The sequence below is a fragment of the Cynara cardunculus genome (assembly GCF_001531365.2).
Source record: "Cynara cardunculus var. scolymus isolate 2C chromosome LG 10, CcrdV1, whole genome shotgun sequence".
Lineage (NCBI taxonomy): Eukaryota > Viridiplantae > Streptophyta > Magnoliopsida > Asterales > Asteraceae > Cynara > Cynara cardunculus.
Genome location: NC_037537.1, coordinates 28171480 through 28186618, shown reverse-complemented (window position 1 = coordinate 28186618; position 15139 = coordinate 28171480). Strand labels below are relative to the sequence as shown.

General features: G+C 34.7%; 3 protein-coding genes across 3 annotated transcripts; 2 read left to right on the top strand and 1 right to left on the bottom strand.

Annotated features, from left to right (window-relative positions):
• Window positions 1-3510: 3510 nt before the first annotated feature.
• On the top strand, window positions 3511-5167 carry LOC112519322 (putative receptor-like protein kinase At5g39000). Its single transcript, XM_025127373.1, has 2 exons — window positions 3511-4498; window positions 4587-5167. The coding sequence occupies exons 1-2, from the start codon at window positions 3590-3592 to the stop codon at window positions 4959-4961; spliced, it is 1284 nt and encodes a 427-aa protein (XP_024983141.1). The 5' UTR covers window positions 3511-3589; the 3' UTR covers window positions 4962-5167.
• A 4071-nt stretch (window positions 5168-9238) lies between these two features.
• On the top strand, window positions 9239-12020 carry LOC112520517 (cytochrome b561, DM13 and DOMON domain-containing protein At5g54830-like). The gene has a single exon (XM_025128970.1). The coding sequence runs from the start codon at window positions 9239-9241 to the stop codon at window positions 11966-11968; it is 2730 nt and encodes a 909-aa protein (XP_024984738.1). The 3' UTR covers window positions 11969-12020.
• Window positions 12021-12833: 813 nt separating this feature from the next.
• On the bottom strand, window positions 12834-14304 carry LOC112519300 (probable CCR4-associated factor 1 homolog 6). The gene is made up of 2 exons (XM_025127351.1): window positions 14080-14304; window positions 12834-13908 (listed from the first exon to the last, which is right to left on the bottom strand). The coding sequence occupies exon 2, from the start codon at window positions 13860-13862 to the stop codon at window positions 13038-13040; it is 825 nt and encodes a 274-aa protein (XP_024983119.1). The 5' UTR covers window positions 13863-13908; window positions 14080-14304; the 3' UTR covers window positions 12834-13037.
• Between the last annotated feature and the right edge of the window lie 835 nt (window positions 14305-15139).

Genomic DNA, 15139 nt, shown 5'->3' with positions numbered 1-15139 from the left:
CGTTTATTAGATAATGATAATCATGATCGTGTAATCGTATTAAAAGATTTTATGATATCATTTCCATTATTACCCTTTTAATTTTAATATTTTCTGAATCTTTTTAAATTTCAATTTTAATTTTAAAAATCTTTTAATTTTATTTTTTATCACAATATGTGGTTATTGGGTTGTTCTCGCATTCTCATAAATCACAGGGGTTCTCGTTTGAACCCTTCCCTATATATATATAGGGTCTATATATATATAGGGCTATTCAATGGAGAATTCAGTAATTTGTGATAACCATGAGATTCAATCTCAACCATAAATCAGAAATTAAATTAGAAAATTAATAGTTTTGGTAATTCTAACTTAAAATATCAATTAAGAGCATTTTAGAGATTTTAAAAAACTACAATATACACACTGTGATACCTAAAAAGTATGCATTGTTAAAAATATATATATATATATATATATATATACATACACAAACGATATTCACTGTTATACATGTACATACATAAAAGATGCATACTGTGATGTATTCGTAAAGCAACTACACAAAAATACACATACATTGTGATACCCTTTCTAAAACAATGAAAATAATATTGTGATATACTTTATAAAACAATGAAAAATACATTGTAAATATTATCACTGTGATTCACTTTGATCCACAAACATTTCTAAAAATTATATATATATATATATTAAGTAGTTAAAATTAATTAAAAAATTTCATGCAATTTGACGTATTAATGTAAATACTATATATTTTTATTATAATGAATTTTTGAAAGGGAAGTGCATATATTAAACTCAACCACCCAATAATTTACTAATTGATCAGAAAGTCAAACCAATAAATTAAACACAACAATTAATACGTGTTTTCTTTCTCTTTCTTGTTGCATTCCATCTTCTTTCCTTTTTTGATCGTCTTTGCTGGAAGATCTTCTTATATTTGATTTCCATTTCCTTTTCGTTAGGTGTGTTTAAAAAAACTGTTGAACCGTTCAAACCGATCGAACCAAGTTAAACCGGACCGTTTTAGACGGTTTGAACAGTCTAACGGTTTGGTCTGGTTTGAAAAATAGTAAAACCGGACGGTCCGGTTCGATCTGCGGCCTGGAACCATTTTTTGTCGGTTTGGACCAAACTGACCGCCAAATACATATACATATATATATATATATATATATGTAAGCCCAACTTTTTTAATTTATGGGTTATGATCCAAATATATCCCTAAGTCTCATATAAAACCTAACATCTAACATAATCAAATTCAAATGAATCGGCGCCTAAAACTCCCAAAATCAGTAAACATATCGTCACATTTAACATTAAAGGTCTCCGAATTTTGAAATCTCTTAAGAACTCTATCAATCTATCGATCTTTCCTTATCCATGGTTTGATTTTGACGCACATCATCAAGACATCAACCAAGTGATTGAACCAACTAAGATTTGGTTTTTATTTTATTTGGTCAAGAATTCAATACTCAAGAATTGAAGGTTGTGAAGTCGTAAATTTTTGTTACTTAATACTTACAGTGGAGTTGTAACTTTGTTAATTTGTTTGTTTTCTAATATGTATTATATATTTATTAATTTAGAATTTGGACTGCTTGAATTTTGAACTCAAGAGTTACTTAATTATTACATTTATTTGTTTGAATATTTTGTTTTGTTAAAATGGATATTTAATCTAAAATTCTAAATTATATATGTTTTTTAAGTTTAAAATTTAAAGTCCATTAGAAACTTAAACCGCCTAAACCGGTCAGACAAGACCGCCTTTTCATGGTCTGGTTTGACCGATCTGGGCATTTGATGTTAAACCGCTCGGTTTGAAAATTTTATAAACCGCTATTACGGTTTGATTTGTGGTCTGAGGGTTTAAACCACCCAAACCAAACCGCGAACACCCCTACCTTCCATGTAGCCAAAAGAGCTGAGAAATTAAATTTTTCCTAGTCCTACCAATAATATTGAATTATTATTGTTTTATATAAATTCTTTTTAAAAAGTGTATTGAGGATGATCAATTTAAACTGAAATCTTTGAAATGGATAATCTTCGAAGCTATACGTAGTTCTTTTTAAAATTTTGATTCTTGATTCTTTATTTTAGAGAAATTATAGAGAATCTATAGAAAAAAATTCTCTTAATTAAGAAAAAAACTCAAGCAATTATGTGTATTAGTTGGCGTGTCGACATCATGGGAGCATATCTTTATAAATCCAATATTATGTATTGGGCTTGGGTTCACATGAGACTAATCTGTTTCGTAAAACCTGTGAGACCATTTTTTTACACTTGAAACTTCACAGCAAAATACTGTGAAGGTAAAAAAAAGCCGAACCTTCACAGCGTTTTGCTATGAAGGTTCAAGTGTAAAAAAAGTGGTCTCGCGTGATCCCAAATCTTATATATTGTATTAACAAAAGAAATTATATATTAACTCATAACTCCTTTACCAAACATTTACTAGGTAAACGCTTACCAGTCATATACCTTACGTAAAGAGCATGTCAATGACTAATAATATCACCCGGTAAGAAGCATGCCAACAATCGAGGTTCTTACCCAATAAGTGGGTGAGAAGACTTTTACCCAATGAAACCGTGTAAGATACGATTACAAACAATCAATTTTGATAGCTAATAATGTTATCCGATAAAGTAAATGAAAGTCACCCTCTTTAATCCAGCATTTATTCGATGAGACCAAGATTGATACAATTAAAGATGCTCCATGATGAAATCAATTGCATATAAAGTCTACCTACTAAGAGCCTAACTATTTAGAAATTAATTCACGAAAATAAAATTTACCACAAACTAAATTACAATCCCATATATATATATATATATATATATATATATATATATATATATATATATTAAGACTACAACATTTAAGAAAAAACATATACGGAAGATAAATCATGATTTCAGTATTCAGATAAAATTCCGCTTTTACACACGTAGAATACCATTTTCTAGAATGTAAAACAATCAAATAAAAATGAAGAACAAAATTAAAGAAACTTAAGGTCTAACGTTGTGACTTGGAATCATGTGAGACAAGATTGTTTTCGTGATATACGATTTTTATACTTGAAATTTCACAGTAAAACACTGTGAATAATGTAACTTTTATAGTGTCTTTGCTATGAAGATACGACTTCTTTTTACATTCATAACATTTTGTTTTTGCTCACGAAAGCAGTCTTGTCTCACGTGAACCCAACCTCTAACATTATAAACTTTAACCAACAAGATAATGATTAACGTCGTGAATCACGTTATGCGTTGTTTTTTATTATATCATTTTGAAAAATAATAAATTAGTATATTGTGACAAATTATATGTAAACAATAATTGCGAAAGGGTATTATAAAATACTCAAAATACATCTTTGACAACTACAAACATTAATTATTTTTAAATTTGCACCCAAAAAAATGGATCGATTTATTTAATTCATCCAATAATTTGTTTGCTGTCTCTCTCTCTTTCTTTACTTTCAGCTTCAATTTCATCAATTCCCCACTTTCTTGATGCATTCCATCTTATCTTCTTCTTCAAAAAAATGTCTTCGATCAAAGAGTTTGAACACCTTAGAATTCCCCTTCAAGACATAAAATTGGCCACCAACGACTTTGGTGATGATAATTACATCAGTCGAGGCGGATTCGGGAAGGTTTACAAAGGAGAGCTCGTTCACTCCAGAGGACATGTCACGGTTGCTGTCAAACGCTTAGATACGACACTTGGACAAGGGACCCCTGAGTTTTGGAAAGAGATCATGATGCTTTCCCGTTACAGACACGACCACCTTGTCTCTCTCTTGGGCTATTCGGATGACGGTGGTGAGAATATCCTTGTATACGAGTATGTACCAAACAAAAGTCTCGACATGTATCTTAGTAGCACTACTCTCTCCTGGATCCAACGTCTTAAAATATGTATCGGGGCCGCTCGTGGTCTAGAGTATCTTCACAATCCTGGTAGTACCACCCAGAGGGTGTTACATCGCGATATTAAGAGCTCCAACATATTGTTAGATGAAAATTGGAATGCCAAGATTTCAGATTTTGGGCTTTCCAAATTCGGACCTGCTAACCAAGAATTCACATTTCTTATCTCTCATGCTGCAGGTACTATCGGGTATTGTGATCCACTTTATATGGATACCGGATTCTTGACAAAAGAATCTGATATCTACTCTTTTGGGGTAGTATTGTTTGAGGTCTTGTGTGGAAGGCTTTGCTATGTGAATTACAATGATAGTCGTCGGTTTTTGTCGAAGTTGGCGCAAAGGTGCTACGAAGAAAATGAAATACATACAATTGTCCATACTTGTCTACAAGAGCAAATATCACCAGACTGTTTGGATAAGTTCTCAACAATCGCATATCGATGTTTACTTAGAGATCGCAATGACCGTCCACCTATAGCTGAGATTATAGAACAACTTGAAACTGCACTCCAAGATCAAGTAAGTTGTATCTCGAACACAAATGAATTTTCGTCTGCTCATATAAGAAAATAACAATTAACACTTGTTGGAATTCTACTTTCTCTAGGAGACACATGACTTTGAGAAGGAAAAGAAGTTGGAATCTGATGGAGAAGTTGAAGAAGACGGTGATGTTGGCGATATGTCTGAGGAGGAGTTGAAAGCGTACGATGGTAACGATCCCGCGAAGCCGCTTCTTATGGCGATCAAAGGTCATATCTACGATGTCTCAGAAAGCTGGAGATTTTACGGACCAAATGGCCCTTATGGACCATTTGCGGGAAAAGATGCGAGTAGAGCTTTAGCAAAAATGTCGTTTGCGGATGAGGATTTGAATGGAGACCTCACTGGTCTTGGTCCTTTTGAGCTTGAGGCATTACAAGATTGGGAAGACAAGTTAAAAAGCAAGTATGTTAAGGTTGGATCGATTATAAAGTCATAATTGGTCTTTTAGTAATGAAGATATGAAGGTACTTAAACTACAGGAATTGTTGCACTTTATTAATATCTTGATTCTTATTTGCAATTACTTGAAGATTTTCATTCATCAAATGCAATATGTGATTCTTTCTTGTGTGTTAATTCGTAATGGACGAAAATGCTCTTGTAAGCTGGACAAATGAAATTACTAAATGGTTTTTAGAGACTTGTATGAATAAAGTGGGTCGAAATGGGGGTAGTTTTCGAAAAGAAACTTGAGCAAAGTTGGCAACAAAGTTTTAGACTTCAGACGTTTGTCACAGTCTAACTTATTCGGATTTCAGACTTCAGACGTAAAAACAAACAGCCTGACTGATTCAGATTTCAGATTTCAGCACCACCTCTTATAAATCAAAAGTAAAATCAGACTGCAGTACCGCTTAAAAAACAAAAGTCACCTTAGGGGCTGTTTACCAAACGCTAACCCGGGTAAGCGTTTACCAAGTAACATTACCTCACCAAATGAATATGGTAAAGACTGAGAATCTTACCCAGTAAGAGCGAGATAAGGACCAAGAGTCTTACCCGGTAAGTGAGAGTGACGACTCTTACCACGGTAAGCGCTTACCGGGTAAATTGTTGCATACGATGTTGTTTTGGTGGACTAAAATCTTACCTAGTAAGTAAATCATAGTGTTAAATTTTACCGAGGTAAGTGTTTGGTAAACGCCCCTTAATATCTTTTTTATAACTTTTCTCTTAAAAAAATTATCAAACAAACCGTGAAAAACAAAACATATATTTTGAATAGTTTTGTTCAATTTTTTATATGTTTTAATACTAAAATTAAATATAATAAAAAAATCAATAAAGAGGGAGGAAGGGTCGTAAAGTCATTCCACTATGACTCAATAATTCAAAGTCGGCAATAATATCAGTCGAGGTGGATTCGGAAAGGTTTACAAAGGGAAGCTTGTCAACTCCGGGAGTCGGGTTATGGTTGCGGTAAAGCGCTTAGATTCGGCATTTACCGCTAAGTTTTGGAAAGAGATCATGATGTTTTCCCGTTACATACATGAGCATCTTGTTTCTTTGTTAGGCTTTTCTGATGAAGGTGGTGAGAATATCCTTGTATATAAGTATCTATCTAACAAAAAGTCTCGACTTGTACCTTAGTAGCGTTAATCTCTCGTGGATCCAACATCTTAAAATATGTATTTGGGCGGCTCGTGGCCTAGAGTATCTTCACAATCCCGGTAGAACCACACAGAGAGTGTCTAAATTGGTCCAATTTTATTACGTGAGCATTTTAAGGATCGAGAATCTTATCCGAAAAGAATGAATTAAGGATCAAGAGCTTCAACGATTACCATCCGTCTATTTTGATGGCCAAAAATGTAATACAATAAGGTAAGAGGATGGTGACTCTTACCTAATAAGCCTAAAAACAGACAAGTAAAAGGAATATGTGAATCTTTATTTTAATCATTATAAAGATTCTATTGAAGTTCCTATTACCTTTATCTTTTACAAACTTGATAACTTATACAAATTAGCAAACCAGTTTTTATTTATGAAAATGCAGTGTTTATACAGTGTTATTCCGAACGTTCACATATGAAATGCTTTATAGACATCACATTTTCGCATGTATTGTACATATAAAAAAACACATAGAAATTGATTTATAAATTTATACGATTTGTTGGATTTGTGAGTTATTGTATTTATGTCTTACCTACAATGAATATTCGCATATGGAACGGTTTATTATGCTTTCCATACATTGGTGTTTCATAAAAAAAAATACTTGTTCTTATAGTCTTTGTATAATATTATTGACTTAAGTAAACGCCAACGTGAATATGATGTCTGAAAATTGTCCATTATATTTATATATATATATATATATATATATATATATATACTTTCTGTTAAGAGTCCATAAAATTATAATAATCTAAACTTATGTATCATGTGTCATTTTATATGATTTTTTTCCATCTAAGACTAAGATTTAGAATACTGATTAACATATATTTGTTTCACAATTTGTTTGTTTCCCGTGTACTCGGTTTACAAATGTGAGCATTTTTTACGTGTTTGTAGAACAAAAATTATACGTAAAAAAGTTTTGCATTGTGAACCGAATACATGTGAAATAAATATATGTTAAGCAATATATTAAATACTATACATGGACGGAAAAAGATCATGTAAAACAAAACTTTAATATAGAAGTTCTCACAAATTTTGAAGTTATCAAATGAGTAAGCCCCTATATGTAATTTGTTTATTAGGATTTATTTAAAAATACCTCTTAAAATATTAAATCATTAATTTTTATTTTATTTTTTTATTAACCTGGATATCCAACTCGTTATGCGGGCCAATTAATCCCAGGACGACCACCTGCTTTGCAGATAGCTCGGAGTTACCGCATTTGAACCTCTATGACTACAAGGGGATTTTTATTTCTTCTTAGATTTGAACCTGGGATCTCCTGATACTTTTGACCTTTAGAATCAAGTTCAAATCAATCAAACACCACTCTAAAGTAGTACATTTATTAAATATATTTGACATAAGAAGATATAAAAAGCAGCATATATAAATAGACCACTTTGGTGGTGTGGTGCAAAAAGCCGTCTAAAGGTTTATTATGCTTCCCACACAAGAGTATTGTCTAATTGGTTTAAGTTTGAACTTTAAATGTCAAAGGTTTTTGGAGGTCTCGGATTCAAATCCAATGAGAAATAAAAAATCCCCTTGTAGTCACAGAGGTTCAAATGCGGTGACTCCAGGCTACCCACAAAATGGGTGGTCGTCCTGAAATTAGTCGGCTCACATAGCAGGATGGATATCCAGATTAATCAAAAAAAAAAGAAAAAAATAGACCACTTTGGATTAATCACAATGAATCAACATCGATCTATTCCTCCTCTATTTCAATGTCGACCTTGTCTTTCTTTTCTCAAGGTGGCTCTTCAGCATCCATGAGAAAAAAAAATCAGTACAAAAAGATGATATCTTCCACCTCCAACCGTCCATAGTCGTATGCAAGAATGGCGTGATGCTTTGTGCTGCAATGCTACAAAATGCTTCAAAGACTTTAAAATGAATCGACAACTTCAAGAATATGTTCAGAACTCGCAGAAAAGTGGAAATGTTGCTAAGCCACCATCCTTCTGGGATCTTTTCCGTGCCAAAAAGAAATGATTGCATCCTATCTAGCTTCCTTCTCAAATCTCGTAACCGTAATCTTGATTGAACATTTTTTAAGGACTATTTAGTTGTTTCTCTATGGGAAGGGTTCAAATAAGAATATCCATGTTTTACGAAAATGCGAGAATACTTTTGGGCCTCCAAATTAATAAACATATGATAAAAATTAGAATAAATGAAAATTAATTAGTATTTATCAATAATTTTCTGTTATCCTAGATTTATACTTATCTCTTAAATTTTGTTATTATCATCAGAGACTTTTTATGTCGATGTGTTCGTTGTCCGTAATGATGTGATAGTTATATGATTTTGTCGTGATAAAAATGTGATAATGATTTGATAAGTTGAAGATTTTTTATGACATGATTTTGATATGATAATTATCTAATAATTATATGATTTTTGTTGTGATAGCGATGTGATAATGTTGTAATAATTGAAAACTAACGATGATCATGTTTACATTCATCGTTATGTCTGTTTATTATGTGATTTTGTTATGATAATAATGTGATAATTATTTGATACCTTTTAACATATATGTATGTGATATTGGAGATAAGAATGTCACCATAATTACAGATAAATACGAAATCAAATGATTATCTTTAATTTAATTAGTTTATCTTCTTTAATTTTAATGATGGGTTAAATAATTTGGAAGCCAACAAAAGTTCTCGCATTCTCATAAAATATGAGCATTCTCGCTTGAACCTTCACCGCATCTCTATTCACATTTCCTTCTAAAAATTGGTCTCAACATTAAAATTGAAGGGTAAATGGTGTCTACATTAATATCTTAAGGGGCTATCTTGTCAAAACCACATTACTGAGGGATCAAAAGTAAACAATTCATCGGAAACAGACACAACACTTAACGGCGAACACTTTTTTCAAATTTTCCATCTGTCTCTCTCCGGCCAACTTCCAGGGTCACCGATCTCCGGCGATCATTACCGGTAAGCTGCCACCACCATTTTTCTATCCCTTCTATTATTCTCTCTGTACTCTGTAACACCCATTTCAAGTCTCAAAATCCCCAACTCAGATCTAAAAAATTTAATCAATTTAATGGCAAATCTCCAATCCATTTCACTAATTTCATTAGGGTTTCTCATATACCTGTTCAGATTCTCCGTTTCCGATCACGATTCGCATCAGAAATGCCCCAAAACCAACACCTCTTTACTTAATTTCACAAGTGAGTTTGTTATGGTTCAACATCAGCTAAGAGGATCTTTCAAGATAATCAATGACTGTTCTTTTAGGGTTAGAAAATTCGATATGCTTTCTGGAGGTTCTGATGTTTATTGGTGGGGTGCTGTTGGTGATAATTACGACAATTTAACATCTGGGTTTGTCATATCTGATCATAAATTGAACACATCCACTTACAAAAACGATAATTTTACTGTTCATTTGATGAGTAATGTTACATGGGATGACATTAAGGTTGTCTCGATTTGGAAGACATCAATGGCGTCGGATTTTGGGCATGTGGTGTTGGAAGAAAGCAGCGAATCGCCGCCCCCCGCCCCCGCCCCAGCCCCAGCCCCATCCGGTGGTAATTTTACTGGGAATTCTGTAATTAAGATTGATGGAGAGCCAACTATGTTCGATAATTGTAAGGTTCTATCGGATAACTATAGGTTAAGATGGAAATTGAGAACTGAGGAGAATGTGATCGATATCGGGCTAGAGGGGGCGATCAACGTTCAGCATTATATGGCGTTCGGGTGGGCGGATCCGTCCAAGGACCACAACCATATGCTCGATGCTGATGTCGCGGTAACGGGTTTTACTGAAGAAGGAACCCCGTTTGTAGACGATTATTATATCACTAAGTACAGAGAGTGTACGACTAACAGCGATGGTAAGGCCGAGGGTGTGTGTCCGGACACCATGTACGATGATTCGGATGACAATGATTCAGTTAACAACACGATATTGGTTTATGGGCATCGGAAAGATGGTGTTTCGTTTATTCGATATCAGCGACCGTTGAAATCGATCGACAAAAAGTATGATTGGAATGTGGATACAAAGAAGAAGATGACTTGTATATGGGCTTTAGGTTTGATTAAGCCACCTGATTCTAATTTTCCTTATTACCTTCCTGAAAACCATGGCAAGACTTATGGTCATGTTCACATTAATATTTCCGCGAGTGTGAACGATTGCAACGGTCCGCTCGATGCAAAAAACAAGCAGGATCAAGAACTCGTGATTGCCGATAAGAAAGTACCGCTCGTTGTTACTTCGGGTCCAGCCGTGCATTACCCGAACCCTCCAAACCCGTCTAAGGTTCTGTATATAAACGAGAAACCATCTCCTGTTTTGAGGATCGAAAGAGGGGTCCAGGTGAAGTTTTCAATCCAAGCTGGACATAACGTGGCGTTTTACATCACGTCTGATCCACTTGGCGGGAATGCAACGATGAGAAACCGCTCGGAGACAGTTTACGTAGGTGGGCCCGAGGCTCAGGGGGTTCGGTCCAAGCCCACGGAGTTAGAATGGGCGCCTAACCGAAATACGCCTGATCAGGTCTACTATCAGTCGTTTTACACCCAAAAAATGGGCTGGAAGGTTCAAGTGGTCGATGGAGGGCTCGCGGATATGTATAACAACAGTGTTCTTTTGGATGATCAACAAGTTACGTTCTTTTGGACACTTTCGAAGAAATCAATAGCTATTGCAGCTCGAGGTGAAAAGAAAAGTGGGTATCTTGCCATTGGGTTCGGGTCTGAAATGGTGAAAAGTTACGCGTATGTGGGTTGGGTCGATGCTAATGGCACAGGACATGTCAAATCGTATTGGATCAATGGGAGAAACTCGCAAAGTTTGCATCCAATGAACGAAAACCTGTCATACGTAAGATGCAAGTCTGAAAATGGAGTCATCACGTTCGAATTCACCCGAGCGTTGGATCCAAATTGCGATGGAGATAAAAAGATCGAATGTAAGAATATCATCGAGCCAACATCGCCTCTTAAAGTCATCTGGGCCATGGGGGCTCAATGGTCTGCAGACCACTTGACCAAAAGCAATATGCATTCATCAACAAGCAGCAAACCGGTTAGGGTTTCACTCATTCGTGGTTCAGCCGAGGCTGAACAGGATTTACGACCGGTGTTAGCCGTACACGGCTTCATGATGTTTCTGGCATGGGGTATGTTTTTTCCAGGTGGGATCTTGGCTGCTCGATACATGAAGCATGTGAACGGTGACGTATGGTTCAAGATTCACGTTTATTCACAGTGCTCGGGGTTAACAATCACTTTCCTCGGGATTCTTTTTGCCGTGGCCGAGCTTCGGGGCTTCCATTTTGGCTCGTTACATGTTAAATTTGGAGTATTGACGTTACTATTGGGTTCCATACAACCCATTAACGCTTACTTTAGACCTCTAAAAGCTCCTGACGATGAAGAACCATTACGCCAAAGGATCGTTTGGGAGTACGCACACGCTTTTGCGGGTAGAATTGCCGTTCTTCTTGGGATCGCTGCTATTTTTAGCGGGATGAAGCATTTAGGGGATAGATATGGTGAAAATGTTGGGGGATTGATGTGGGCATTGATCGTTTGGGTTTTGGCGAGTGTTGTGACCGTGTTATACTTGGAATTCAATCGGAAAACGCACGTAAGGGAAAGAAATTCCAGGGGCGGTAATTGGGTATTGGGCGATGGCGAAGATGAGGAAAGTGATCTTCTAAGTCCAAGCACAATAGATGGAGAAAATGCAGAAAAATTCTTGCCCTCTTCAGAAAGAATGGAAATTCAACTGGAACCTTTGAGCAGATAGAATTTTCTTCAAAAATTCTAACTTTTTTCTTCTTTGGTTTTTGATTTTCTTGCAGTTTTAGTATACATTTGTGCCGTTTGCAGGTCAACTTTCTTAGAGTTCTCCAGGTAACATATCTATAAACAAACAGAGATACCCTAGAATCAGTTCTATTTCGTATGATTTTCGCTAGCCTTAATGTAGCCATACGATGATAGATAATAAACATCGCCATGATTCACAATTTCTTCGATTCTATGTTGCTGCCCGTCTTCAAGAACAGAAAACGAAGATCAAATACAGAAGAAAATAAGTTCGGGATCTTATCATATAGTATGGTTATTTACTTTTCTTGCTAATGTTTATGTAGTAATTCATCGTTCCACTGTTTCTGTATCTATTTCTAACACCATTCGATGATCTTGCATCATGATGCTGATGTCGAACGATTTCAAACCAAAATCAAGATTTCCAGTCAGGGCTGTTTAGTTGGTTTCCATCAAGTAATGTGTGGATTAATCTGTCTGTATAGATTGAGAGGTTTTTTCATAGATGGAAGGAGCATGTTTTTAATTTGGGGGGAGAAGCTTATTGAACAAGTATCTATATCATTAAGCTACTACCAAATAGTCATGATAGCCAACCGAATAAGTGCAAGTCCCATTAAGCTGCTAACAAACAGACCCTTAATCTACAATCATGATGTAAAGAAATGCTAATTTACCAGTTTTCCCTTCAAGAAACTACTCAGCCATGGATGAAGTCTGAAACTTTCTTGGATGCAATCATCCTCACCTGCAAACTCCATTAATACTCTCAAACTGTTCATTACAAACAAGTTAAACAGACACAATCACATAAAAGTATATATGCAAAAAGAGACAGAAGGTAACAAGAAGCACTGAACGATATATTGAAATGTTGAAAACTTGTTATTGAACACTAATTTACAGTACTCAAACTACAAGACCCTTTATGGGTTCGTTCGTTACCAAGTAACGATCAAGAAAAACATGATCAAACATAACTAAGATGCAACAACAATTTTAGCTTAAAACAAACTTTAAAGTTCATGTATTTTGTTTCCTACTTATTCTGAACCTCCATTTTCCACACCCAGACCATATAACACACCAGCATACTTCTCTGTGGATCCATTGAAGTAACTTTCTTTCAGTTTCTTGAAAGCATGAGACGTAAGCAGACTATCGGATCCTGCTTGATGACAAACACCGATTCTTTCAACTTCCAAGATCTCTGCAAGTTTATTCAAACCACCATGAAGATGATTGCAGAACCTCATCAAATGTTTGATATCGTAAACCATTGGGAAGTAAATCTTGATCAAATTGAAGAATCCCACTTGAGTTTCAGGCAGTTCTTTTTGAGTCAGTAACTTAAGCAAGTACCCGAAATCATATCCACTGTGAAATGTCACCCAACATATATTAGGATTCAAAACAATCCCAGACGACATCAAAAGCTCTCCAAATCGATTTGCGTCAATACCCATCTCAGTATTCTTGTTGAAATCAATCCCACACTGTTTCAACATCTCAATTGAATCACTGGCAAAAATATCCTCATTCACATTAAATTCCCTGAAATTGAACTGCCAAATGCAGTGCTTTTCCGACCCACAAGTGGGAAGATTTCCGTTTTCGTCTGAAAAGGTTAGCCCTAATTGAATCAACTTCAACATATCAACATTATCCTTCAATGTATGATAATTATAGTCATTAATGTTCTTAAATTGAGCCAAAGGACGAAGAACAACACCAGGAAACTCAGTATCCATTGCGATATAAGGATAATCGTCAACAATGTCTCGAATCAAAGCGAACTCTTCTTCAAGATTATCATTCCAAACCTCTCTAATTTCAACAGAATCGCTTTTGGGCAACACAACAGACATATTAACTAGAAAGGTTTTCCACTATCCTCTGAATTTCCAGCCAGATCTGCAATACCCAGAAAAAGAAAAACGAAAAACCCTAATTTCAAAATCAACCCAAGAAATCAAAACAGGGAAAAATCGAAAAAAGATTGTCGATTACAATAGATCCTGAAGATTGAGAACAGATTTGAAGTGTAGAATACATAGATTTTCAAGATTGTAAAGAAGATCTTACCTTTAGGGGTTTGAGAACAGATCTTGAAGTTGAGAATCAGTTTAATCTTTTTCTGTTCTTGGAGAATCGAAAGGCTTTAACCGATGATTATGGGGATTGAAAAGGGCTGGAAGAGATGGAGTTCTTCCAGCTGAGATTAGAGAGAAAGGCCGAAGTTTGGAGGTGGGTTTGGGTTGGAAGGCTTTCTGAGACCAGTTGTGGGAGGCAGACTGGTAAAGCAGGGTCAAAACTAAACTAAGCTGAACGACGCCGTCTTGTTGGAAAAATTCCAAGTTTTGGAGTAAATTACATTTTTAGTCCCTGTGATTTGTTAAAGATTTTGATTTTTTCCCTATGGTTTAGAATATAGTTTCCGTCTCTATAGTTTATAATTTATTGTTATGTTTGTTTTTATAATTTATTATTGCTTAAATCCGAGTTATTTACAATTATTTACTATTTTAATTTTTTATATTAAAAGGTGAAAATTAAAATAGAGAAAAAAATTACAAAATCATAAAGACAAGACAAGGTAAAGCAAGGTCAAAACTGAACTAAGCAAAACGACGTCGTTATCTTTGGAAATTATAATTTAAATGAATTATAACTTTTGGTCCCTGTGGTATGTTTCCACTATCGGCTTTTGTCCCTGAAATTTATTACTGTATACTTATGGTCACTTTGGTTTGCTTTATGTTCCAGTTTTGGTCCTTGTGACTAACTTTGGTTTAAAATATATGTCAAGTCAAGGGAATTTTGGTCTTTCTTTGCATATTTATTTATTATTTATTTAAAATTTTAAAAAAGTGTATTATTATTATTATTCTTTTATTATTATATTTATACTAGAAGAGTACTCGCGCAATGCAGCGAGATACATCGTGTTTTTAATATTTCATTTTATTCTTTATCTCAGTCGATGTTATAATATGACTTTATGTGATTATGAGAAAGTGATGATGTTTTTATTTTTGAATAAAATATATGTTTGAMGATATCATAAAAATTTGACAAAAATATATCGATATTAGTATCAAATTAACTATTTGAAATTCCTCATTTTTTTGTGTAATTTTTTAAT